Consider the following 23240-nt stretch of genomic DNA (forward strand, 5'->3'; position numbering starts at 1 on the left):
AGGATTAATCTTATCGATCAAAATGGCCATGTACGCACGATGTCGCATTTATATTAAATTATAATAATTTGAAACCACATATCGCGTAACCGATATGCCAGTGCATGCGATTGAACCCGTTCGTCATACATTCGATGATAAATTATTTTGTTCGTATATCTGTCCTACATCGACATCTCGATTCAAACATTAAAGCATATAGAATTTGTTTTGCTACATTTCTACAATATAATATTTGAAAAAATTTTCTTTTTCTTATTCAAACTGAATTTTAAAACTAATAAATAAGAATTAGAAAAAAATAAGAATTTAAAATGAAATTGTGTTATTTTTAATAAAAGAACTATTTGACAGGAATTGAGTTTTACAACCGATGAAAACGCGATTAATATTATTGATAATAAAATTTTAAAGGCCACTAGAATAATAATTGTGTTACTTGGAATTTTATCATGCTTGATAAGTTAATTTAATAAACGAGTTTTAGAATAAAAACTTTATAAATTATATTCAACTAATTTATAATATTTTATTTTTGATATAATTTATAACATGACTGATTTTTGTTAATATCACGCATATAGTATCATTGAACTACTATTGGATTTTTTTTTGATTTTTTAAGTTATATTTTATGAGTGATGATATTTGTAACATACATATATATTTACTACATGCATATTTATTACATGGCTATAAAAAAAAAAACATATTTCTGCTTTACGTGTTACAGAAATCAACATGTCCACTACAGAATCATGCAATGATGATGCGAGCCCGACACGCCGGCCAAGGTAAAAGAATTTTAAAAATTTAAAATAACTACGCATCGGACAATAATTAAATTAAAAGTAAAATAATTCTATTCATTCGCGAGAAAGTGAAAAGCATGGTTTAATTCGTTTTGCCGTCCGTTTCCCGTTGGCAATTTCAAGTTCGGCTTCTGCCACGATAATGAGAGAACCATGAATTTCGTGGAAAGTATAACTCTTCCGCGGCACGTCCGTAATTAATTTAGTGTAAACGCAGCGGGATATTTAATCAGACAGTAATTTGTGACAGTTAGTGATTTGTCTCCATCTCTCTCTTTCTTTCTCTTTCTTTCTTAGTTAAATAATAACTTGCTACATATTAATTATAATAATGCGATTGTCGGAGTTTAATATGCGAGACTCACAGATTGTGAACAAGTATGCGGATGATGTATGAGTTAATATATACTTTCATCACTGGAGAGATACAAACTTCGCAGTGGTCATTGCGTGATAATGAAACGCCGCATTATGTTGTTGCCACCAGAAAAATGAGTTGCGGTTATAACACTTTCGCAGAATTAATTGATCGAATCTAAGCGCTAATTAAAATGTTTATATAAGTTTGCATAATAATAAAAAAAGATAAAATGTAATATATTGTAATTGCATAATAATAGAAAAATAACAGAAAGAGGAAGAGAGAGAGAGAGAGAGAGGGGGGGAGAAAAACAAAAAAAAAATAAGATGTGTTTGTGTGTATAAAATATTTACACACATGTTGGAATTATATACAAAATAGCTAATAATATTCGTCTATTCAAAGCGTGTTTTAGAATTTAATAGTGATAATAATAGTGATTAATATATATATATTAATCCTTAGGATACATATTAATGAAAGAGAAGATTATGTGAATATCACATAATGAAATAACTTTCTTATAAAAATTCAATTTTAGTTTTGATATAATTTATTAATGCTCTAACATATTTATTCCTTCTTCTTCTTTGTATATATTTGGAGAATGTAAAACACTTCAGCGTGCGCAAATATTGTTCAATCTTATTAAATATCGTAAGCTATGAGAACTTGTGATTTTTGGCTCGAGGCCATGCAATACTTTTCGCGTTAACAATATCCTTGAAGTCAGTAACAAAACAAAGCTTTGATCGAACCTGAGGCATTAGCTTCTCCGGCCACAGCTCTTGCTAATCCGGACTCATGGATGGAGTTTGCAGTTGACCCGAATCTTCTTATGAGGACAAAAAGAAAACTACAGTTGAAAACGAAAACGAAAACAAAACCGGAAATAAAAACGAATGGAAAAAGAGAGAAAAAATTATCCTAGAGATTATCTACTTCAATTTCTATCGCGAAGAAGTTAAGCGTACAATGAACCTAATTTTTGAAAACTATATTAGTATTATAAATATTAATGATAAACATTAATGATAAATATGAATTGCAAAAAGATATTTCAATAAATCTGTTTTTGTTAATGATTCTAGATAGATATTTGCAACATGACGGTCGTTGTGCGTAACTTTAACGATCTCAATCATTCGGTACTCAAACAATTTAACGACGAGATCAATATTGTGATTGAGTCTTCTAATAATAATTTTTACGATCATTAACTACGACGCGATAGTAATTCAGTTGTTAATAAAAAAGATATAAATGTATCTTTTTATGACGCAGAAATTTCTTTAAAATTATTTTAAAAACATTTTCTTTAATTTGGCAGTTAAATTAAAAATAATAATTATATTGTTACTAATAATACGCAAGCCCACATTTTAATACATTCTTCAAAATTTAATACATTCTTTTTTTATATTTTAAATATCTTAATAATATGTAAATATTAATGTATAAGAATATAATAATGTAATAACAATACAGAATAATGTATTAGAGCATATAATATTTGACAATTATAAATTTTAAAATGATAAAACTGAAAAGCTACAGCTTTAAGCAAATGAGAATATAACAAAAATGAATAGAATAAAATAATTTTTATTATTTAACAAGATTATTATATATACATTTTTTCACATTTTGTACAATTATACATTAATTATATTTACTTCGAAGCGTGTTTAAAGGCAGAATTATTAATTTATATACGAATATTTTTTTATTTCTTATATTTATTATCCATATAATATACTTATCATATATATAATATACTTATCCATATAATGTATTGTGAGGTCAAAAGAGTATATAATTAAAGATAATTTAATAATAATTTATTTTTTATATTTCAGGGAGAGAATTCATAGTGTTGGTCTGCCAGCCATAACATCTTTACTTCCGGAACCGCCACGCACCGGAAATGATATACCACCGCCAATACCACGTCGACATTCTGCCACGCCGGCGGTAACAAATTTTATTTGTTTCTAGTTTTAATTTTGTAAATTAGTATTCTATTTAAGCACAGTTTAAATATGATTTTGTGCATTGTTTTATATTAAATGTACTTTGAAATAATAAACATGATGATATTTAACAAATCTTGAACATTCCATAAATAAAACATCTTATTTAATACGCACAAATCATTTATTATATTTATTATTTATTTATTAATATATTTTATTATATTATATAAATAGTTACATTTTAATAATTTTATTAAAACTTACTTATATCAATAAAAAATTTTCCTCTTGTTTATTATGTATAACATAATAACATGAAAAAAAAAATTATAAAAAATTAAAGTAGTACATTTACATATAAACGTTTTTAATATTTTCCATATTGAAAACGTTTAAATTTAAAGAAATAAAACAGACATTATGAAATCTAACTGTGAAAGAGATTACTTAATATAAAATATTATCACATATACAGTAGCAATGCTGGTTTACACTAATTTAAAAGAATATTAATTATTAAATTATATGTACAAAAATACAAATGCATATATTTATAGTTTGTCATAAATATTATGATACATCACGGCTGAGAAATATTAAAGAGAAAATTGTAATGATGATTAAAAAAGAATAGGAGTTCGCGAGACGGGAGATATTAAAAGGATTTTCGAACTTTATATCTCCTACGCAGATTAGTTCGGAAAGTTGCGACCGCATGGTCGGCATCCCGTATCACATAATCTCAACACCTTAAATCACGCGACTAAAGCCCGGTAGTTAGTGGTACGCCGCTACTTTGCGAATTAATATCGGCGAACGAGAAGATTGTCCGACAAAATTGAAAGCCTGTACTAAAAGGCTTTTGTAAAAAAAAAAAAGAGAAAAGAAAGCAAAAGCGTAGAACTTTTGTGTATATGTAATACAATTTTAAGCAATTTATTTAGTTCTCTTGTGATTCAATAAACAGTAAAAAGTTTTAATTTTTCAACCAAACTGTTTATTATGTCACAAATTATTATACATGAATATAAATTTCTTTAAACATGAACACTGAATTTGAATATTAAAAATTGAAATCTTTTTTAAATATTTTAAAGTGTAGCATTAACTGAAGCGTCGTTAATCGATAAACATTTATCAACAAATTCAGGAATTATAATGATACTCAAACTGTTAGAGATTTGTGCTGAGCTCATTGAAAGTACTCGAGGTATTAAAGAGCGATTCACGCAAAGAGAGTTTGTTAATGCAATAAATGCTGGGAGTTAATGAACTTGCGTGTTACTTTACGGGTGTCAACAAGCCAGTTAAACTTGATGCTTATCTTCGAGCAATGATAAGCGTTGTAACTTTGCGCGTAACTTTCATGTTAATTTACGCAAATTACATAGCTTGTTGCCAGTTCTCTTTATGAAACGGCGATGTTTCTACATTGGATTATACATCCGTTTAGCTGAAGTAAAATACAAAAGTTTTCCTCAAAATTTTAGATATTAGATTTAAGTTTAATAAAGAGAATTGTTTAATTCTTCATTTCTAAGCAGACACGTCGGATTTTTAAATTTATATTGATATTGATATAATAAATAAAATTGATATAGCTATCGATATTTCTACAAAATAATGAGATTGTAAAAAATCTTCTTATGCATCTGAGAACATAGAGATAAGTAAAAATTGTATTCTATTCTTTGTACAGGTAGCACCACCCCCGATTCCGCTAAGACCGCCGGCAATCCCGAAAAGAAGTAAAAATGAGAAACCTATTCCGGTGCAACTTCCAACCAGATCAGGCAATCAAGTAACTTCTTGCAAAGCGAATGATTCTTCGTCTACATCTTCCTTAGGAATATCGACTACATGGAATACTATGGATACGACGAATCCAAAACTTATAGATTTGAGTCCCTTCAGGAATCAGAATCAAATATCACAGGTGATATGAAATTATCCTACACTCTCGGCTAAATTCTTTTAAACTTGACAAACGCAAAATAAAAAAAATGTAATGTAATAAAACCCTTTATCTTTCTAAAATTAAGCTTAAATCAAATTCTAAATTGCAACACAATACACTAGCTCAACTTACGCAATTATTAAATTATTATAAAGTATATTTTTTAATATAAATATTAGATATAAATATCAAATAAAAAATATATTAAAATATAAATATTATTTGATTTCTAAAGAATTCATTCATTAATAATTCAACAAAAAAAATAGATGTTTTGTAACTTCTTTTTTCTTGAATAATATTAAAGATAATGTTTATAAATTTATTGTCTTAAATACGAATTAATTATTTCAAAGTGCAATACTTGCACTAAAATTATTCATTCGGAATAGAACTTGTTTATACAATTCCGTCTTTTCGATGACTTGCAGGATTACTTGTTGAATTACGGCGAGAAGAACTCACGGCGGGAAACAAACAAGCATAATAATTTTGTGGCTGACTTCGAGCGAGCGAATTTCCAAGAAGGATGTAAACTCACGCAAAACTTTGAGTTGCAAAAGGCCTCTTCGGATCTCGAGAAACGGCTTCACGAGAGGATTAAAAATACCGAGGCGAAGTTTGATTCGAATGGCCGTCAACAACAGTGTTCGGTGTCACGGCATAATAGGTAATGATAATATTATTTCCATATGATTCTGTACATATTTTTTTACAAGCTTTCTCAAAAGAATTACATATAATTTGCACGTTTTTTAAAAAATAATTTGTTATTGCTGTCATGTATGTACAATTATTTTGTTACGTTTGATGCCGAATACTTATTTTAAGTAGTCTGCGTTGAAACTATACTTGAACGCAGGATTTTGCCATGCTTCACTATTAAAATACACATAATGTTGGTTCGGGCTGACCTGCAGCGAAATATTACGGACGATTACACTCGCGATAGGTTCGTTAAACTGTGAGGTCAGACTCCATTTCGACAAACTAGAAATGAGAATATTGAACATTCTTGAAACCAACGGTGCACTTCTCCACTGTTCAAGTATCTTCCATACCATAGTTTAGTATATAATCGCATATAACGGTGAAGAACCAGAGTAATGTTTTAACAGAATCGCTTATTACAACATATTTGTAATATACTTGTTTAAAACAAGTATTATAAGTATTATAATTCTTTTTGATGATTATTCTCTAATGGAATGTTGTTTTTGTAAAAAAAAATTAATTGCTCGATTTTTTGCATTAAGAAATAGTGTTAATTATTTGTAAAATAATAAATTCTCCAATTTATTGACTACATCACAAATTTTGGTAATACACAATTGTTATATGACAAGAAATGATATTTTTACTTCGATGAAGTTAAGATATATTTTTAAAGACTTCTTCCCCTTTCATATATAGACAGCAATTGTCAAAGTTTATCAAAGAGAACGAGTCTAGTAGTTGCGAACAGAGAGAATCGTTTGAGAGCAAACCCAAAAAGGAAGAAATAGCATTACCGCGAAGGGAGATCTTTCAAAAAGATGAATTAAAATACGCAACGATTTTGACTTCCGGTCGCGAGCGACGATCGAAGTTTGAGGAATTGCAAGCGGCGTCAAAAAATTTAGAAAGACGTTTGCACGAAGACGACGATTATCGTCGACGTCAGGAGATGGAAAGACGGATAAGCAAGGACAAGCTCAGGTATAACAAGCTTCATGTAGCTTCCTTCTTATTTTCATCATTTTATAGAATTTCATTCTCTGGTTTGAGAGCGTTTACAAGCAAATTGCTTGATTCGCAATAAGTGTAGACGCGCGATTCGTTGCGTTTAGATATGAGGACCTGGATGCAATCCCGAATGATCTCGACAAACGTTATCATGGTGAACAGAGAGCTTTAGAGCAGCAACAGCAACATCCGATATTACGGAGCAAGTATGAGAATGACATGGAGAGAGCTAGGAATATTCTTCAGCATAATCTGAGAAAGGAGCGAGTCGGCGGCGGCGGCGGCGGCGGCGGCGGCGGCGAGAAACTTGAGAAATTGCCAAAAGCAACACAGACAAATCTACCACCACCTCTGAGCGCCATTTGTCAGAGTCCCGTACCGAAACCTATCAGTGTCCGGCAGGACAGCAACGTTTCCTCAGATAGTTTCAGTCAAACCAGTTCGCCCAGTTATACTAGCAAGACAATGGAAACCCCTCTTCTGCCTCATAAGCACGGAAAAGTCCCAGGTACGTTCAGACTTTGCTGAAGTTTATTTGATTAGTTGTCTTATTTAGTTGTTTTACAGAGTGTTACGAAGTGTTATCATTAGCGAAGAATTCACCGGTAGAAAGGATCGCGTTTAGCGTCAGAAAAGAATTCGATTGATTTTTACGCTAGTATGTAATACAAACAACTTTTATGAATGTGAAAAATAAAATCACGTGGCTCAGTTATCGATCTATTCTAAACAGTAGCTAAATCTGCAATCTTTGATTTATTTAACGAATCATTGGAGAATGAATATTTCACAAATTAATCTCTCAATCAATTCTAATCTTTGATAAAATTACAAAATTTTACAATTCTATTTTCTGAATTAATTTTTAACAAAAGATTTTCTCGATAAAATTTTTTATGATATTTTACAGAATCACCTTTTTTATGAGGGATTATCTTTCAAACCTCCGCGTTTCTATATCAAGATAAATATGACATATATTGTTCCCTTCCTCTCATTTTGCGACAATATTTCGCATAGTTTTCCAAATATTCAACGCAAGTTATGATTATGATTAATAAATTATATCTTTGGAATCTTAATAAAATTTCATCATAAATGATAATATTAAAATCAGAACGTAACACTTATAATAATAGTATTAGAAGTTAATTTTATAAAATATTAAAATATAAGAGAGACGTGTTTTATGACATTTTTTTACGATAATAGGATACATCTCACGAATTGAAATTTCTTCTTTATATTCCGTCTCTTTCGTGAAGCTTAAGGCATTTCTTGAGAACGACAAATAAATGCTGAAGCAAAACGCGACAGCTGAGACGAAAAGTTTTTTCTGTCTTATTGTATTCCATCATCTTATTTTCTTTTATTCTCTTTCGACGTTGTGTTACCTTTAAAGCAGTCTATTCGAAGCAAGAGGAATATAAAGTTTTCTATAGCAAAATTCATCTGTAAAAGATTTCAATTCGTATGTTGTCTACTGCCTCTATCTCTCGATTTGTAAAACTTAGAATCTTGGAATCTTCAGCATTTATCTTGGAAGAGACGCAACATATTGACAAATCGATGACAAGAAAAAAAATATCGATATTGCTTTTAATGCCTATAGACAGAGCGTTGGTATCAGAACCCGATAACTCATCTGGTAGACCGATAACGAAATCCACGAGTACGCCGGCCAGTTTGCAGACCATCGTCAGGATGCATGCCGGGAACAACAGCTCCTTACATCACAAAGTAAGCGCCTAAATGTAACGCCAACTAATATCATTTTTGTCAATAGACAAAGAGATAAAAATATGAGGCACTTATTATGTATCTCTGACATTATAAAATTAAACTATTTAATTTTATATATGAATATAGATTTAATTTCTCTCATTTCAATTCTCCCCTGTCTCATTTACCGTTTATATTTGACAAATTTTGTAATAAATGTGTGTTTGCGAGAGTACATATTCTAAATTTTTTTTTATGTCTGCTCAGATAATCAGAGATATGACTAGTACCCACTACGTGACAACGGGAAGATTACGTTTCAAATTTGTCCAAGTCCTGCTTAATGCCATTATTCTTTTGGCCATCGCTGGCGGTTTAGCTGCATATTTCAAAAGTGAGTAGATTTAATTAAATTATAATTGAAATGTTTTCGATGTGCAATATTAATGAGCGATTTAAAATAGTCAAGATTTAAAGAAATGAAAATATCAATATTGTCAAAATATATACAAGTGTTAAAAACGTAATTGTTTTTCCGACAAAGTATAAATATTGCAAGTAAAGTTGAAAAACATCACGATGTAAATAACGATGTAATAGTATTTGACTGAAACAAACATGATTGTTAAACTCTGCGAATACTTTAATATGCGTGCACGTGCAACAACGAGCTTCACGAGACCGAAAGGTTAATAGCGAGTTGCGAGTTCTCGTAACCTATTTGATTCCAACTGTCAACATTAACTCTCAGTAAACAAAAAGCATATATCGAACTCTATCTTTACACACACACACACACACACACACACGCGCGCGCGCGCGCGCGCGCCACACACATGGCTTTAAAATCTTACGTTTAAATTTGCAGTCAAGATTTCACAATATCAATATATTAACAAAATAAATGTATCATAATTTAAAGCAAGAATTAAATACTGAAATAATTTTAGATATACTCATTTGTTCATTTTATAAAATCGTGATATTAAAGATCTTAATTATACCAGTATTACAGAGAGTACTTCAAATATCGATGTATAACCAAAATTTTCATAATATATACGCATGTACACATAATTTTTCAGTAATACTGATATTATCCCGGTATTACTGCTATTATGTTAATGAATGCCGAGATTAATAAATTAATCAGATTTGTTGCATATTCTCGGTACACATGAAAGAGATTTTATGAAAGAGATACATGAAAAACATAACATACATAAATTAATGCATAAAATTATATGATTGATTGAAGTTATAAATTTATGTATACTTTATTTTCCTTAATCTCTCTTGTATAAATCACGAATAATATTATTAAAAATACAAACTTTTTTTATTAATGTTCTTTTATTAAAGTTTTTTTATTAATATAAACACATTCATACACAAGTATCATTTGTTTATAATACTGTTATATAATATACTGAAAATTATATTTTATTTATATTATATTTCAAAATATATTACATTTAGATATATTACATTATCATGTTAATATTTATATAAATTTGGTTTTACTTAAATTATTATAGTAAATTAAAAATATATATTTATTATGATATATATAATATATATATATATATATATATATATATATGTCTATATGCAATAAACATTTAATATTTTTTCATTTTTTTGATTTGAAATTAAGTGAAAACCAAGAGAGATAATATTAGGTAACATTGTAATGTCGAGTGTCGCACTGCGTGCTTGCGGTTGACACTTTAATAATTACAAAAGTTTGCAACGTACACGCTCCCCTTATTCCGTTAGAACATCTGGAACGTGATCGTTTTCAACAACGAAAGTATATTGATACTTCTTGCCTTGAATGCGACAGATCTGTCAAGCCGATATGACAAATGATTTAATTTATATGTTTAAAAATGAATTTATATGTTGACAAATAATTTAATCGATGACACAAAAATAAATTACGACAGCGCTACGCGATATTATTGATGAATGAATATATCTTTTCCGTATCAATATCTGTATTTTTTCTTTGACTAGCGTATCCTGAAAATGAATGGGAGAATAGAACCATATACACGGTGATCCCGATATTCGAAAATGTCGACGACAAGAATCCGGCTCGGGGTGTGTGTCTACCTATTATTGTGACTTTCTGCCAGCAGCACAAGGTAACAATTATACCCTTGTTATGAACGTTACGTTTCAGTAATTTGATATTAAGAATAGAAACGTTGAAACAAAGTGAATGTAAAATGTTATCAGTTATGTCACGTAAAATAGCCGCTAAAATGTATCAAGTTATAAGAAGAAAGAGAACTCGTTAACTCTGGAATCCACATCCACGTGAATCCACATCCTTGAAAACACATTCGCCGCGTTTTAGCGGCTTGCACGCGGAAAGCGCCGCTTGTTCACGATGATACGTATTATGCTTTTCTCGAAAGAGGTTTGGCCGTCTTCGAGGAATTTAAAATAAATTTTGCGCGCGGAATATATACGCGTGGGCGGCATACCGGAATTTGCTCCGGTATGCAGCATCGTAATCGTGCCATTCGCCCTCAGTGTCAGAACACCGACGAGTGGGCAACGTTACTTTCTCTCTTTTGCGGCGAAACATTCTCAGCGGACATTAGAAACAGCCGTCGACAGTTGTAATTCCGATGCATCTGCACCTTTGAATATGCATTTTGCGCTATTTTCTCTTCTCCACTTTGATAGCCCGGATGCGCTTGGACAACCGTACGTTTTAAAATTCATAAGGCACTTGCCGCGTAGTCGTACACATTTTGAGTACGTACACTGTACGTACGTGGCTGAGTGCAAATGGGATTGAGCAGAGAAGAGAAGATCGCAAAGGTTGTCATTAGAAAATTTAAGAAGAAAATGTTACAGTTGAGATAATAGAGATTCATGTGGTTATATTGAATGATTCATTAAAAGTTTGTTATCAATCTGAAATTTTTATGTCAAAATATATATTAAATTTAAAATTCCGTACATTACTTTTCAATCATTTATGATAAAACATCGATAATGTCGACCAATTAATGTTAATTATCTTATTCTTGCCGTAATTTTGAATTCTAGATGTGAATTGCTGTTTTCAAATATTTTCATGTTTGATCACGTGAAAATGTTTCATCTGTGTATTCTGTATAAAATCATTGATATTGATAATCAATTGTGAAATGTAATTTTTAATGCTAGATTACAATTTCAATTGCAGGTTCCATACAACTATACTGTATTTCCAAATTACATGGGCAATTTTGGACAACGAGAGGCCCAGCATGAGTTAGAACTTTACGATGCTGTCGTTGACGTCAGATGTTACGAACTGGCTGCTCTATTTCTGTGCAGCGTTTTCGTGCCAAAATGCGGTCCTCGGGGTCATGTCGTACGTCCCTGTCGCAGTCTCTGCTTTCGTAAGTAAATTTACTATCATTCAGGAAACTAGTTATTCGCATTTAATTTAAAATTTATTTTATTTTTAATTAGTGCATTAAAAGTGTCATCTTTTTTTCATTTTGCAATTATTTCAGTTTTCATACAATATAAATGCAATGCATTGAAATTTCCTTTCCATTTTTATATTTAGTATGATCTATTTGTTATCAAAACGAGAATCAATATATTATTATTGTTCAATAAACCATAAATTGCGAACATAAGCTGCGTCGAGATGCATTAGCAGTAATACTGGTTAATAGCCAAGTCTTAATAGTCAATTCCATTGTTTGATAAATGTATGGTAATCCTTATATCAAGTTTTGCGCTGTTAAATCATCATATTTCCTTAAATTTTGAATATCACAAGTCTTTCGTTATCTGATATTTCGATTTTGAGCCAAAAATAAATTTTTCTTCAATCAATTTCAGAAACCAAAAGGCGTTGCGGTTTCTTTCTCAAAGTTTTCGGTTTATCTCTCCCGGATTATTTGGAATGCGATCTTTTTCCGGAGAATCCGAGTTCCGACGAATGCATCGGGCATCATGAGGTGATCGAAGCGGCAAGAAGAGCTGAGAAACCGGGTAAGTAACATTAAAAGTTTTACTGATTAAGGTTTAAAGTATGTGTTACTTCCACTGCACTTCTTTATTATTTCATTTTTAATGATTAGATAAATCTTTTATTTTTTTATTAGATTGCTCAAGAAAATCTATTATAGTCCTTTTAACATCGCATTTTACGCAAAAAAAAAAGAATGAACATATTATTCGGTCAACAGATACAACAGAAACGAGCTTATCGCGAATAAGAGCAGATATTCGAATTTTTCTGAACTTGATAATTGAGGGTTTAAAATAATCCCTTTAGAGTATTGGAACGATTCAGAGGATATATTCATTGAAAAAGAGATTTTCATATTTTTTTTTGATACAATAAATTTAATAAATTTAATAAAAAACTAACGTTTAAAGTTCTACAATTAAAAAAAAATGTGCCATATATTGTTCGCGCTGTTTTTGGTTCTTTCTTTGCAAAATATTTTTTATCTATTGAGAAATTATTTTATCTATTGAGAAATTATGTTTATATATTATTTTTCTAATAATTATATAATATGCTTTCGGATTATAATAACTATACACAAATATTTCATATTTCATATTATTTCATAACTTTTTATAAAATTTATCTCGTTTAGACCAACGAGATTAAGCATCATTTATCATGAAACACGGACACCAATACTGAAATTCCGTTGCACAATACCGTTTTGTGCACCGAGTGTCTTTACACAAAATTGCAAGACATAATATTATTTATGAGTTTTCCGTCCTTTTGTTCCATTCGCATGCGAATATTAAATCTAGAATGCACCCACAAACGAAACTAATTATTGACTAACTTGATAGCCATTATTCATTCTTCCTTTGATATCGGACTCTGTTTACATTTGGGTTTCTCTCTCTCTCTCTCTCTCTCTCTCTCTCTCTCTCTCTCTCTCTTCTCTCTCTCTCTCTATTTTCTTCTGCTTTTATGTTCTCTATCCTATTGTCATTTAAGTTTTCCTTGTGAAATTTTTAGATCGAATCGATCAGTCTGCCCTTCGACTTTCCTCCCTATGGAAATTTAATCTTATTTCGATAATCTCTGGTATTATAATAGAAACTTTATTAAAAATATTTCGTTTCCCTCTCCTTGCCTTGGAGAAAGAAAGCGAATAATTCTCGAGTAAAAAAAAGAAAGGAACACTGGATTGCTTGAACATTAAAACTTTATTTTTTTTTCGAATAAACGCACTCGCTTACACGTCCTCGCCATCGCGTTATTCTCACTTCTTCCCATCTCACCATAGATTTTTACATAACATAGATGCGCGCGTTTAAATATAAAAAGGTTAAGTTATAAAGAAAAGAAACGCCATGATGCTTAAAATTAGCAACTAATTTACAACAAAAAATATAAATTAAATTAACTTATATATGTAGACAATTTTTAGCATCATAACACTTATACATTTTTTATGAATAAATATTATTAAACAAACTTTTTTAAATTAACTTAATAATATAATAATGGAATTATGTGCATAATTTTTTTTATTTATAATATAATACAAGTGATTATGATACAATAGCTTATCTTTTTATATTAAATAATAACAATATTGTTACTTATTAAAATTAATTCTGATGCAAATAACACATTATCTATAACAGCTTAAACAACATATCTATTTTTATAAACTAATTTTAATTTGTTGGAAATATCGCTACACACAATTGTTTAAGAACTGAAATAATGAAAAAAATACGTGTTCCTAAAATTTTTTGAAACGTTATTCATTGAATTTAAGATAGTCACGTATACGTCATATGCATAACGAGTACGATAACGATACTTAAAACCTCGTGGAATAATTCGCGCGATGAGAGAAGAGAGAATTAAACGATCGTGCACGCAGACGCAGCAATTTCCAAAGCAAATATTACGTAAATCGCGGCGACAGACGTGGCGACAGGATTGATCGGAAGTACTCGTCTCTTGTCTTGTGGTGAATTTAATTCGCGATTGGTAGATCATACTCGCTGATAAAGAGAAAGAGCGAGAGAGAGCGAGAGCAAGAGCGAGAGAGAGAGAGAGAGAGAGAGAGAGAGAGAGAGAGAGAGAGAGAGAGAGAGAGAGAGAGAGAGAGAGAGAGAGAGAGAAGTTTCATCCGCGTGTGTTAATTAAGATTGAATTGCATTGTAATTACAAAGTCTACTCAATCGGCGAATTCAACAGATTTTCAAAATTTCGATGGTTGTTTTTTGATTTTCTTTCTTTCTTTTTTTCGAAGCTTTATTTTGCTCATCGATGGCAATAACTTTCGTTTTAATTTATCAATTTCATCAACCTCTCATTTCATTACCTCTCTCCGGAAGTAACTTTGTTAACTATCCGATGTTAACTTTATTTATTTGATAATTTTATTAATAATATTATTCGGGCGGAAATATAAACTCGTGAGCAAGTATAAACTCTTGAAATCAAGGTAGCCCGAAGGTATCGATATTCCTTCGATAAATAGAAGGAAAACTTCAAAGCATTTCTGTACATCCAGTGTACATTATGATGTATAATAAGCGAGCCACCGAAGGCAGCATCTGTGTATGCCGTAATTACAAAAGAGGTTCGGCGACACCCTGTATGTACGCATACGTGTTCGCACATGCGAGCTATATCGCGATTTTGTGTACCCGAGCTATCGCATGTGTCACCGCTGATGGAATCTTAATTGCAAAATCCATATTAAACTGTCGTATGACGGCCCATCTGTGGCGCCAAGCAGCTTTATTGAGTCGCGCCTGATGCATGTGTACATATCGCACTTGACGCATATGTGTGAAAGTATCGAACCGCAAGCGCAAGAATTGATTGTGTCCATCGCAGGAGAAGACATATTGCGAAAGATAGGATGTTTCGACAGAGAATGTCGATAACGTTAACATCTCTACGGAATATATTTACATTTCCATAATTTTCGGCGTGGTCTGTTGATTCGGAAATTGTTAACAACTTATCCAATGTTGCGATTTTTATTTATTCATTTTAAAGTAAATAATCAATCCATTAAAAATTAAAATTTTTCTCAATAACTTTTTTAAGTGATACGATACTGAGAATTTTATTGAGAATTGAAATTAATTAATTAAGAATAAATATTATTTTTGATGTAGTAAAGGGGCAAATGAGAATCAGCGCTGTTTACGGTGCGCAATTTACATTTTCTTTATTATAATTTAAAAATATATAACATACATTTCGATTCTTCCTCAGTTTGAGTCATCCTCAGTGTATACAAAAAATAAAGATAAGATACCGTGCTCATCCGACGTGCTCCCTACGTTATTTCGTTAACTCGAATTATTATGATCGCATCGAGCAGCACACCAACAATACGTCCGCACGCCTTGAGCTCCAGGCAGTGACTGAACGCGGTGACTTTACAAGTCAACAACTTGTCATCAAAACAAAGCCGAGATTACAGCCTGCTCAAGATAGAAACGTATGCGTGATGCAAGAATTCAGTATCAGACTGTGAATTCAAATAATTATTCTGTTTCTTAATAAAAAGCATCTCTGAGATCAGCCGTTTCTGCAAATTACACAGTCTAATACTTTCACACCAATCAAATTCATGATCGCAATCCAATCTATGTTCGGTAATGACTGAATGTGTGTTCGTGTTCCTACGTATATGACTCTGGTGTTCATGCAGTCTCGTTTTTAATTGTCTCATTGTTTGTCCGACATAGCACGTATCACAGCTGCCGCAACAGATCTTGTACACTACATTCCTTTTGGAATGTGTTGGTAGAGCGTCCTTATGAACCCTGATCATACCTCTCAACTTATTCATACTGAAATACGCGGGTTTTGCGTTAAAATCATCGACAATTTTTTTGAGTTTAATTGCAATTTCCAAAGGGTAAAGTGAACCATTTTGTTCCTTGTGATTGCACTGTTGCATTTGACATTCTTGATCTATCTTTTCACCTGAATAAAGTTTTTAGTCTCGAGTGGATATTATCAAAGATAAAGTTGAGAGGGTCGTTCATTAACAAAGTCGTAATTACTAAATTCAAGTTTTTTTGGTGGTATTTCGGGTGAGACAATAAAAACGCTCTGTCGACGAGTTCAGCAATAGTGCCTCTTTTTTGGGCGAGAGAATGCTGGGAGTGAAAATTGAGGTACCTTCTCGAGAATGTGGGTTTATGAAACCAATCAATCTCGATGTTCTTATTAACAACTTTTAAGGTCAAATCGAGAAAATTCAACTCGCTCCCCCCATCTCAGCAGTAAATTGTAATCTAGGGTAGTACGAGTTGAACTTTCCAAGAATCTCATCAATTAATCTGGAAGGAATGGCCATTGTAATGTCATCAATATATCTATAAAAAAAATGATAAATGTGCTAATATCCTCAAGCACGCTCTCCTCCAAATCTCTTCATATTAAATCAGTTATGATCAGAGACAATGGAGAACCCATGGGTGTTCCAAAGGTTTGCTTATAGATTACATTGTCAAATGTAAAAAAGATAAAATTTAGGACAAACGAGACTGCACCTAAAAATTCATCCTTAGGGATCTCGCAGTTCTTCGAGAGAATCACCTTATTAATATTTAATTACGCAGGCTGAAAAAATGCGTTAGTTCACATTTTTTTAATTTATTCTTGTAACGTTCGGCCCTTATTTCGTTGATTTGTTAAAGAATTGGATAAAGCACCGTAAGAGCGTTATCACGAGCAGCGCACGCATAAAGTTTATTAGAGTTTATAAGAAGTGTTTGGAATTTTATATCACACCGCCATATTTAGTTCCTTTTCGAAACTTTAACTTAATTTTTAATCACCATGCGAGCAAAGCCCGGTTTAAACAAATGAAAGACAAGCTCATCATTAGCTCAATGCTCAAGACCGAAGATGCATTAAAAGATGCTTACCTAATCATAAAACAGTCACAAACTGAAATTTTCCGGTTAGAGATGAAGATTTCGCAACACATTCCCAGAAACATATGCCATAATTTTTTTATCACGCAGAATAAGTTCCTTTATCCACTTTCATACACAATTAATTGATAAATTGTACCACAAAATTGAATGGTTAATTAAAAAACAAGACAGATATGTTACACGATACTGAGACTTATAGCGTGATCACGAAAAATCCTACGAAGACTATTACTGTTATATTACTACTATTACTACAAGTTGCGAAATATTTTCAAAACCTGACGAACTCTAATTATATATCTGACATTCTGTACAAGCACCTCTACTATACCAACGGGATTCTCCACAGGGCTTACGAGCTCTCTAAAATACATAAACGGAGATGCCTCCTCCGAATAATTGTCTCGTCAATTGATAGTCCTCTTCACAACCTAGCATTCTTCTTGAATAAATTCCTGTCAAGAAGAAGAATCCTAAAGCCTTCAACACATGTAGAAAATAGTTTTAAACTTGCTAACGAGTTGTTTGGCATACAGTTGACTGATGACCACACACTTGTTTCTTTCGATGTGGTCTCTTTGTTCACTCTTTGTTCCTATTGACCTATCAATTGACAGTATTGCTAAGCGTTGGGGAGACATCTCGAAGAACTGCGACATCCCTAAGGATGAATTTTTAGGTGCAGTTTCGTTTGTCCTAAATTCTATCTTTTTTACGATTGACAATGTAATCTATAAGCAAACCTTCGGAATACCCATGAGTTTCCCATTGTCTCTGATCATAACTGATTTAGTATTAAGAGATTTGGAGAAGAGCGTGCTTGAGGATGTTAGGGCACATTTACCATTTTTTTTATAGATATGTTGATGACATTGCAATGGCCATTCCTTTTCGATTAATTGATGAGATTCTTGGAAAGTTCAACTCGTACCACCCTAGTTACAATTTAATGCTGAGGTAGGGGGGAGGGGGGTAGCGAGTTGAATTTTCTCGATTTGACCTTAAAAGTTGTTAATAAGAACGTCGAAATTGATTGGTTTTATAAATTCACATTCTCAAGAAGATACCTCAATTTTCACTCCCAGCATTCTCTCACTCAAAAAAGAGCACTATTGCTGGACTCGTCGACAGAGCGTTCTTATTGTCTCATCCGAAATACCACTAAAAAAACTTGAATTTAGTAACGACTTTGTTAATAAACGATTACTCTCAACTATATCTTTGATAATATCCATTCGAGACTAAAAACTTTATTCAAGTGAGAAGATAGATCAAGAATGTCAAATGCAACAGTGCAATCACAAAGAACAAAATGGTTCACTTTACCCTTTACTCCGGAAATTGCGACTAAACTCAAAAAAATTGTCGATGATTTTAATGCAAACCCGCGTATTTCAATATGAATAAGGCATAATCAAGGTTCATAAGGACGCTCTACCACATTCCAAAAGGAATGTAGTGTACAAGATCTGCTGCGGCAGCTGTGATGCGTGCTATGTCGGAAACAATGAGACAATTAAACACGAGACTGCATGAACACCAGAGTTATATATGTAGGAACACACATTCAATCATTATCGAACAGATTGGATTACGATCATGAATTTGACTAGAATGATGCGAAAGTATTAGACTGTGAACGTAATTTGCGGCTGAAACGGCTGATCTCAAACATGCTTTTTATTAAGAGACAGAATAATTGTTTGAATTCACAGTCTGATACTGAATTCTTGCATCATGCATACGTTTCTGTCTTGAGCAGGCTGTAACCTTGGCTTTGATAACAAGGCGTGCGGACGCATTGTTGATGTGCTGCTCGATGCGATCATAATAATTCGAGTTAACGAAATAACGTAGGGAGCACGTTGGATGAGCACGGTATCTTATCTTTATTTTTTATATACACTGAGGATGACTCAAACTAGAGTCGAAACGCATGTTATATATTTTTAAATTGTAATAAAGAATATAAATTGCGCACCGTAAACAGAGCTGATTCTCATTTGCTCCTTTATTACATCATATCTAATATCGAGAATCATCTCATTAATATTTAATAAATATTATTTTTTATAAATTAATTTATAAAAGCACGTAATTAATTTAATAATTAAGAATATATAAACTGAAAAGAGTATATCAGATTATACAAACAATAAGTGCATACATTTCCGTTATAAGTCGTATCATATTTACTTTTATTTGATAATTTTATGTTTTTTTCTTTTTATAGCATGTTGTAAATTGTTAAACTAATACATCGATTATATTAGAAAGCACATGGTTTTCATAATCTGCTTTGATTCGTTTATACAGTGTGCACCAGCGGCTTTCAATGCGATAGTACAAGGTGCATTCCGTTTGATTGGCGATGCGACGGTCATCTCGATTGCTCCGATCACAGCGATGAGATCGGATGTGGGAAATGCAATTCCAGTACGACCTCTTCGATCTCGACATCGGTGTCTTCCACATTCGGCAATATAATGAAGGGACCGTCGACTAAAAGTACTTTCTCTACAAAAGCTTCATTACACTGCGGCGAAAGGAGATGCATGTCGGCCAGTCACATCTGTGACGGAATCATGGATTGTCCTTGGGGGCAGGACGAGCGATATTGTCGTAAGAGAATTCATATATTTCATATATTTCATTGATTATATTTTAATCAATTGAAAATTGCGACTTTATTTTTTACATAAAAAATCACAGTACTTTGGATAAAATGAACCCAATTCTTTTTTATTTTCATCTTTTATGGTTTTCTCAAGTGCAAAATGTTTGTGCTCATATATTCAGTTGATAACATTGTATACTTCTGGTTTAAAAAGAAACATACATTTTTGATTTTTAATTAATATCTTAGATGGCTCTTAAATTTTAAATTCTGAATCTTTTCTTAATCTTTAGTGAAATTGAGCCAGAGAAATGGGGATGTCGGCGAGGGTCGTCTAGAAGTGTACCATGCTGAAATGGGTAAATTTATGCCGGCATGTGTTTCGCATTGGGATTCAACATTATCTCAAGAGGTTTGCGCTATGCTGGGATATAAGTAAGCTTTCTCTCTTAATCTAATCATCTAGTATAAAACATAAATATTATATATATAAAATAATCAAAATATGCTATAGATATTTTTTTAATGCATTGTGATAGTTTTATAAAATTTCATTCGTACAAATTTATATTTTGAAAGAGATGCATTAGGAAATATTTAAGTACATTGATTTTGACTTATTCATTTTTTACATTTTACAACATCAACAATTATTTTCTTCTTGAATATATAAATACAAATATTTTCTTTTTGAAATATAAAAAAGCAACGTACGAAAATTATTAATATGATAAAAATCTGATTACATTTTCAGAATTGTAGATGGATCTAAGTTAATAATCAGTGATTCGATGCAGATGTCAAAAAATTTCACCTACCATAACAAAAGTACTAATTTGCTGAAGCACTTTCAAAAATGCATCAAAGATCGGGAGCCTTATCCAATGGTCAAGCTTACTTGTTCCATATATGGTAAATTATTGGAAAACATAAAGAAAGCTGTACAAGAAATTTTAGAATTAAGATTTTTCAAGTTTTCTCGGGTTTCTTTGCAATGTATGATGATCGATTCTGCTGCAGCTTGCGGCCGCAGACGTTCCACATACGGAAACTTGAGAGTGAAGCGAATAGTGGGTGGTGTGGAATCAGCCCCTGGTGATTGGCCGTTTCTTGCAGCCCTTCTTGGTGGTCCAGAACAGATCTTCTATTGTGCTGGAGTTCTTATTGCCGATCAATGGGTACTAACTGCATCTCATTGTGTTGGAAAGTAAGTGAAATATTGTAAAATTCTACTTTTAATTTATTATACACGTATGACAATATTTATATGTAAAATGTCGCTTGAAATATTTTTTAAATAAGGCAAACTATGCATTATCATATTAATGGAGAATATCAAATATATGAATTGCTTCTCTTGACTTTCAGTCATTCAGAGATATCGGGTTGGACAATACAACTCGGCATTACTAGGAGACTCTCTCATACTTATCTTGGTCAAAAATTGAAAGTGAAAAGGGTTATTCCTCATCCGAATTATAATTTGGGTGTTGCTCACGACAACGATGTCGCATTGTTTCAAGTAAATACATTCTCACATTAATTAGTTATGTATAAAATATTTTTTTTATTTAATAATAAATTTCAAGAGATGCAAGTAATCGACTTTGTATACTTTTTTTAAAATAGATATATCTATTTTAAATCATATAAAATCAAAACCTTTGTAAATTTGAAAATGACATTTCTATGTATAGAATATTATATCGAGAATATACATGTATATATGTATATGTAGTGTATGTATATATGTGTGTGTGTGTGTATCATTGAATTGTAACGTGTTATTCTAAACACGTTATTTGCGATGAATATCATCACATGCCTCTGTAGTCGACAAGATAAGATGCCTGCTCGGTAAGCAGGAGATCCAGGTTCGATTCCTGACTGAGGTATTTTTTGCAAAATAGTTGCGGATTTTTATGACTGATTCGTTGTCGAGCCCCGTCCGCCCTCCCTTCGTATCCTCTTTTTATAAAACTAAGATCACCAAATATAATTATAAAAATAATAAAATGGAAAAGGATATTTAGACAATATTCCTTTGACAATATTTTGTATTGTAGCTTGAGAGACGAGTTCAATATCATGAACATTTGAGACCAGTGTGCTTACCAACTGCTGCCACTACTCTTACACCTGGTACAATTTGTACTGTCATTGGTTGGGGCAAGAAAAACGATACTGATTGTAAGTGTTACTTATGTGTAAAAAATATTACTCTCAAAATACGATGTAGTAAAAAGGGTAGTGAGAATCAGCGCTGTTTATGGCACGCAATAAGCCATGTCCATCCGATAATTGACAATCCTTAAAAACTATCCTATCTCTTTAAGGATGACATGACGATGCGATCATAATAATTCGAGTTAGCGAAATTAACGTTAGTGAGCACGTCGGATGAGCACGGTATCTTATCTTTATTTTTTGTATACACTGAGGATGAGTCAAACTAGAATCGAAACGTATGTTATATATTTTTAAATTATAATAAAGAATGTAAATTGCGCACCATAAACAGCACTGATTCTCACAGCCTCTTTTATCGTATCTAATACCAGGAATCATCTCATTAATATTTACTCTCAAAATATTTGTTTGTAATATTAATTTATAATATAAACAGCATATTGATTTATAATATAAACAATTTAATATAATTATAGAGACACATCTTTAAGAAAGTTTTTCTTCTCTTTCTTATAGTTATCTCTTATAATTAGTTTTCAAAGCATAAACGAAATATAAAATTGTAAAATTTATAAAGCTTGCTTTATAAATATGATATCGTCAACAAATTATAAACAATCAGCTCAATTTTACTTTCAATTTTTTAGCATACTTTTTCTCTTAAATATATTATAATAATAGGAAAAGGTATACAAAATTAAATTTAATTATTATTCTGCTACTTTACAGCCTCTGAATATGAGCCAGCTGTAAATGAAGTTGAAGTTCCTATTTTGAATCGACAGACTTGCAACTTGTGGTTAGCGCATAAAGAATTGAATGTCACCGATGGGATGATCTGTGCCGGTTACTCAAAAGGAGGAAAAGATGCATGTCAAGTATTTATAGCATTTATTTATTTTCGCGAATAAAATAATAATTATCAATTATTTAAATTTATTTTTTTTCA

The 23240-nt window shown here is 31.7% G+C and overlaps 1 protein-coding gene across 3 annotated transcripts in view; it reads left to right on the forward strand.

Moving 5' to 3' along the window:
• Positions 1–23240, forward strand: part of LOC105427900 (uncharacterized) — a 46834-nt gene that overhangs the window by 12938 nt on the left and 10656 nt on the right. For all 3 annotated transcript variants that reach the window (XM_089078283.1, XM_089078281.1, XM_089078282.1), the window contains 18 exons: positions 734–794; positions 3033–3147; positions 4849–5085; positions 5538–5776; positions 6520–6804; positions 6936–7339; positions 8444–8571; positions 8821–8947; positions 10573–10703; positions 11762–11960; positions 12415–12567; positions 19801–20106; positions 20395–20536; positions 20856–21013; positions 21122–21308; positions 21470–21623; positions 22168–22291; positions 23021–23169. In XM_089078283.1, coding sequence (XP_088934409.1) covers positions 742–794; positions 3033–3147; positions 4849–5085; positions 5538–5776; positions 6520–6804; positions 6936–7339; positions 8444–8571; positions 8821–8947; positions 10573–10703; positions 11762–11960; positions 12415–12567; positions 19801–20106; positions 20395–20536; positions 20856–21013; positions 21122–21308; positions 21470–21623; positions 22168–22291; positions 23021–23169 — 3291 coding nt within the window. In that variant the 5' untranslated portion in view covers positions 734–741. The remainder of the gene's footprint in view (positions 1–733; positions 795–3032; positions 3148–4848; positions 5086–5537; positions 5777–6519; positions 6805–6935; positions 7340–8443; positions 8572–8820; positions 8948–10572; positions 10704–11761; positions 11961–12414; positions 12568–19800; positions 20107–20394; positions 20537–20855; positions 21014–21121; positions 21309–21469; positions 21624–22167; positions 22292–23020; positions 23170–23240) is intronic.

This window comes from Pogonomyrmex barbatus, unplaced genomic scaffold (genome assembly GCF_055798465.1).
Source record: "Pogonomyrmex barbatus isolate J1 unplaced genomic scaffold, ASM5579846v1 scaffold22, whole genome shotgun sequence".
In the NCBI taxonomy this organism is placed as follows: Eukaryota; Metazoa; Arthropoda; class Insecta; order Hymenoptera; family Formicidae; genus Pogonomyrmex; species Pogonomyrmex barbatus.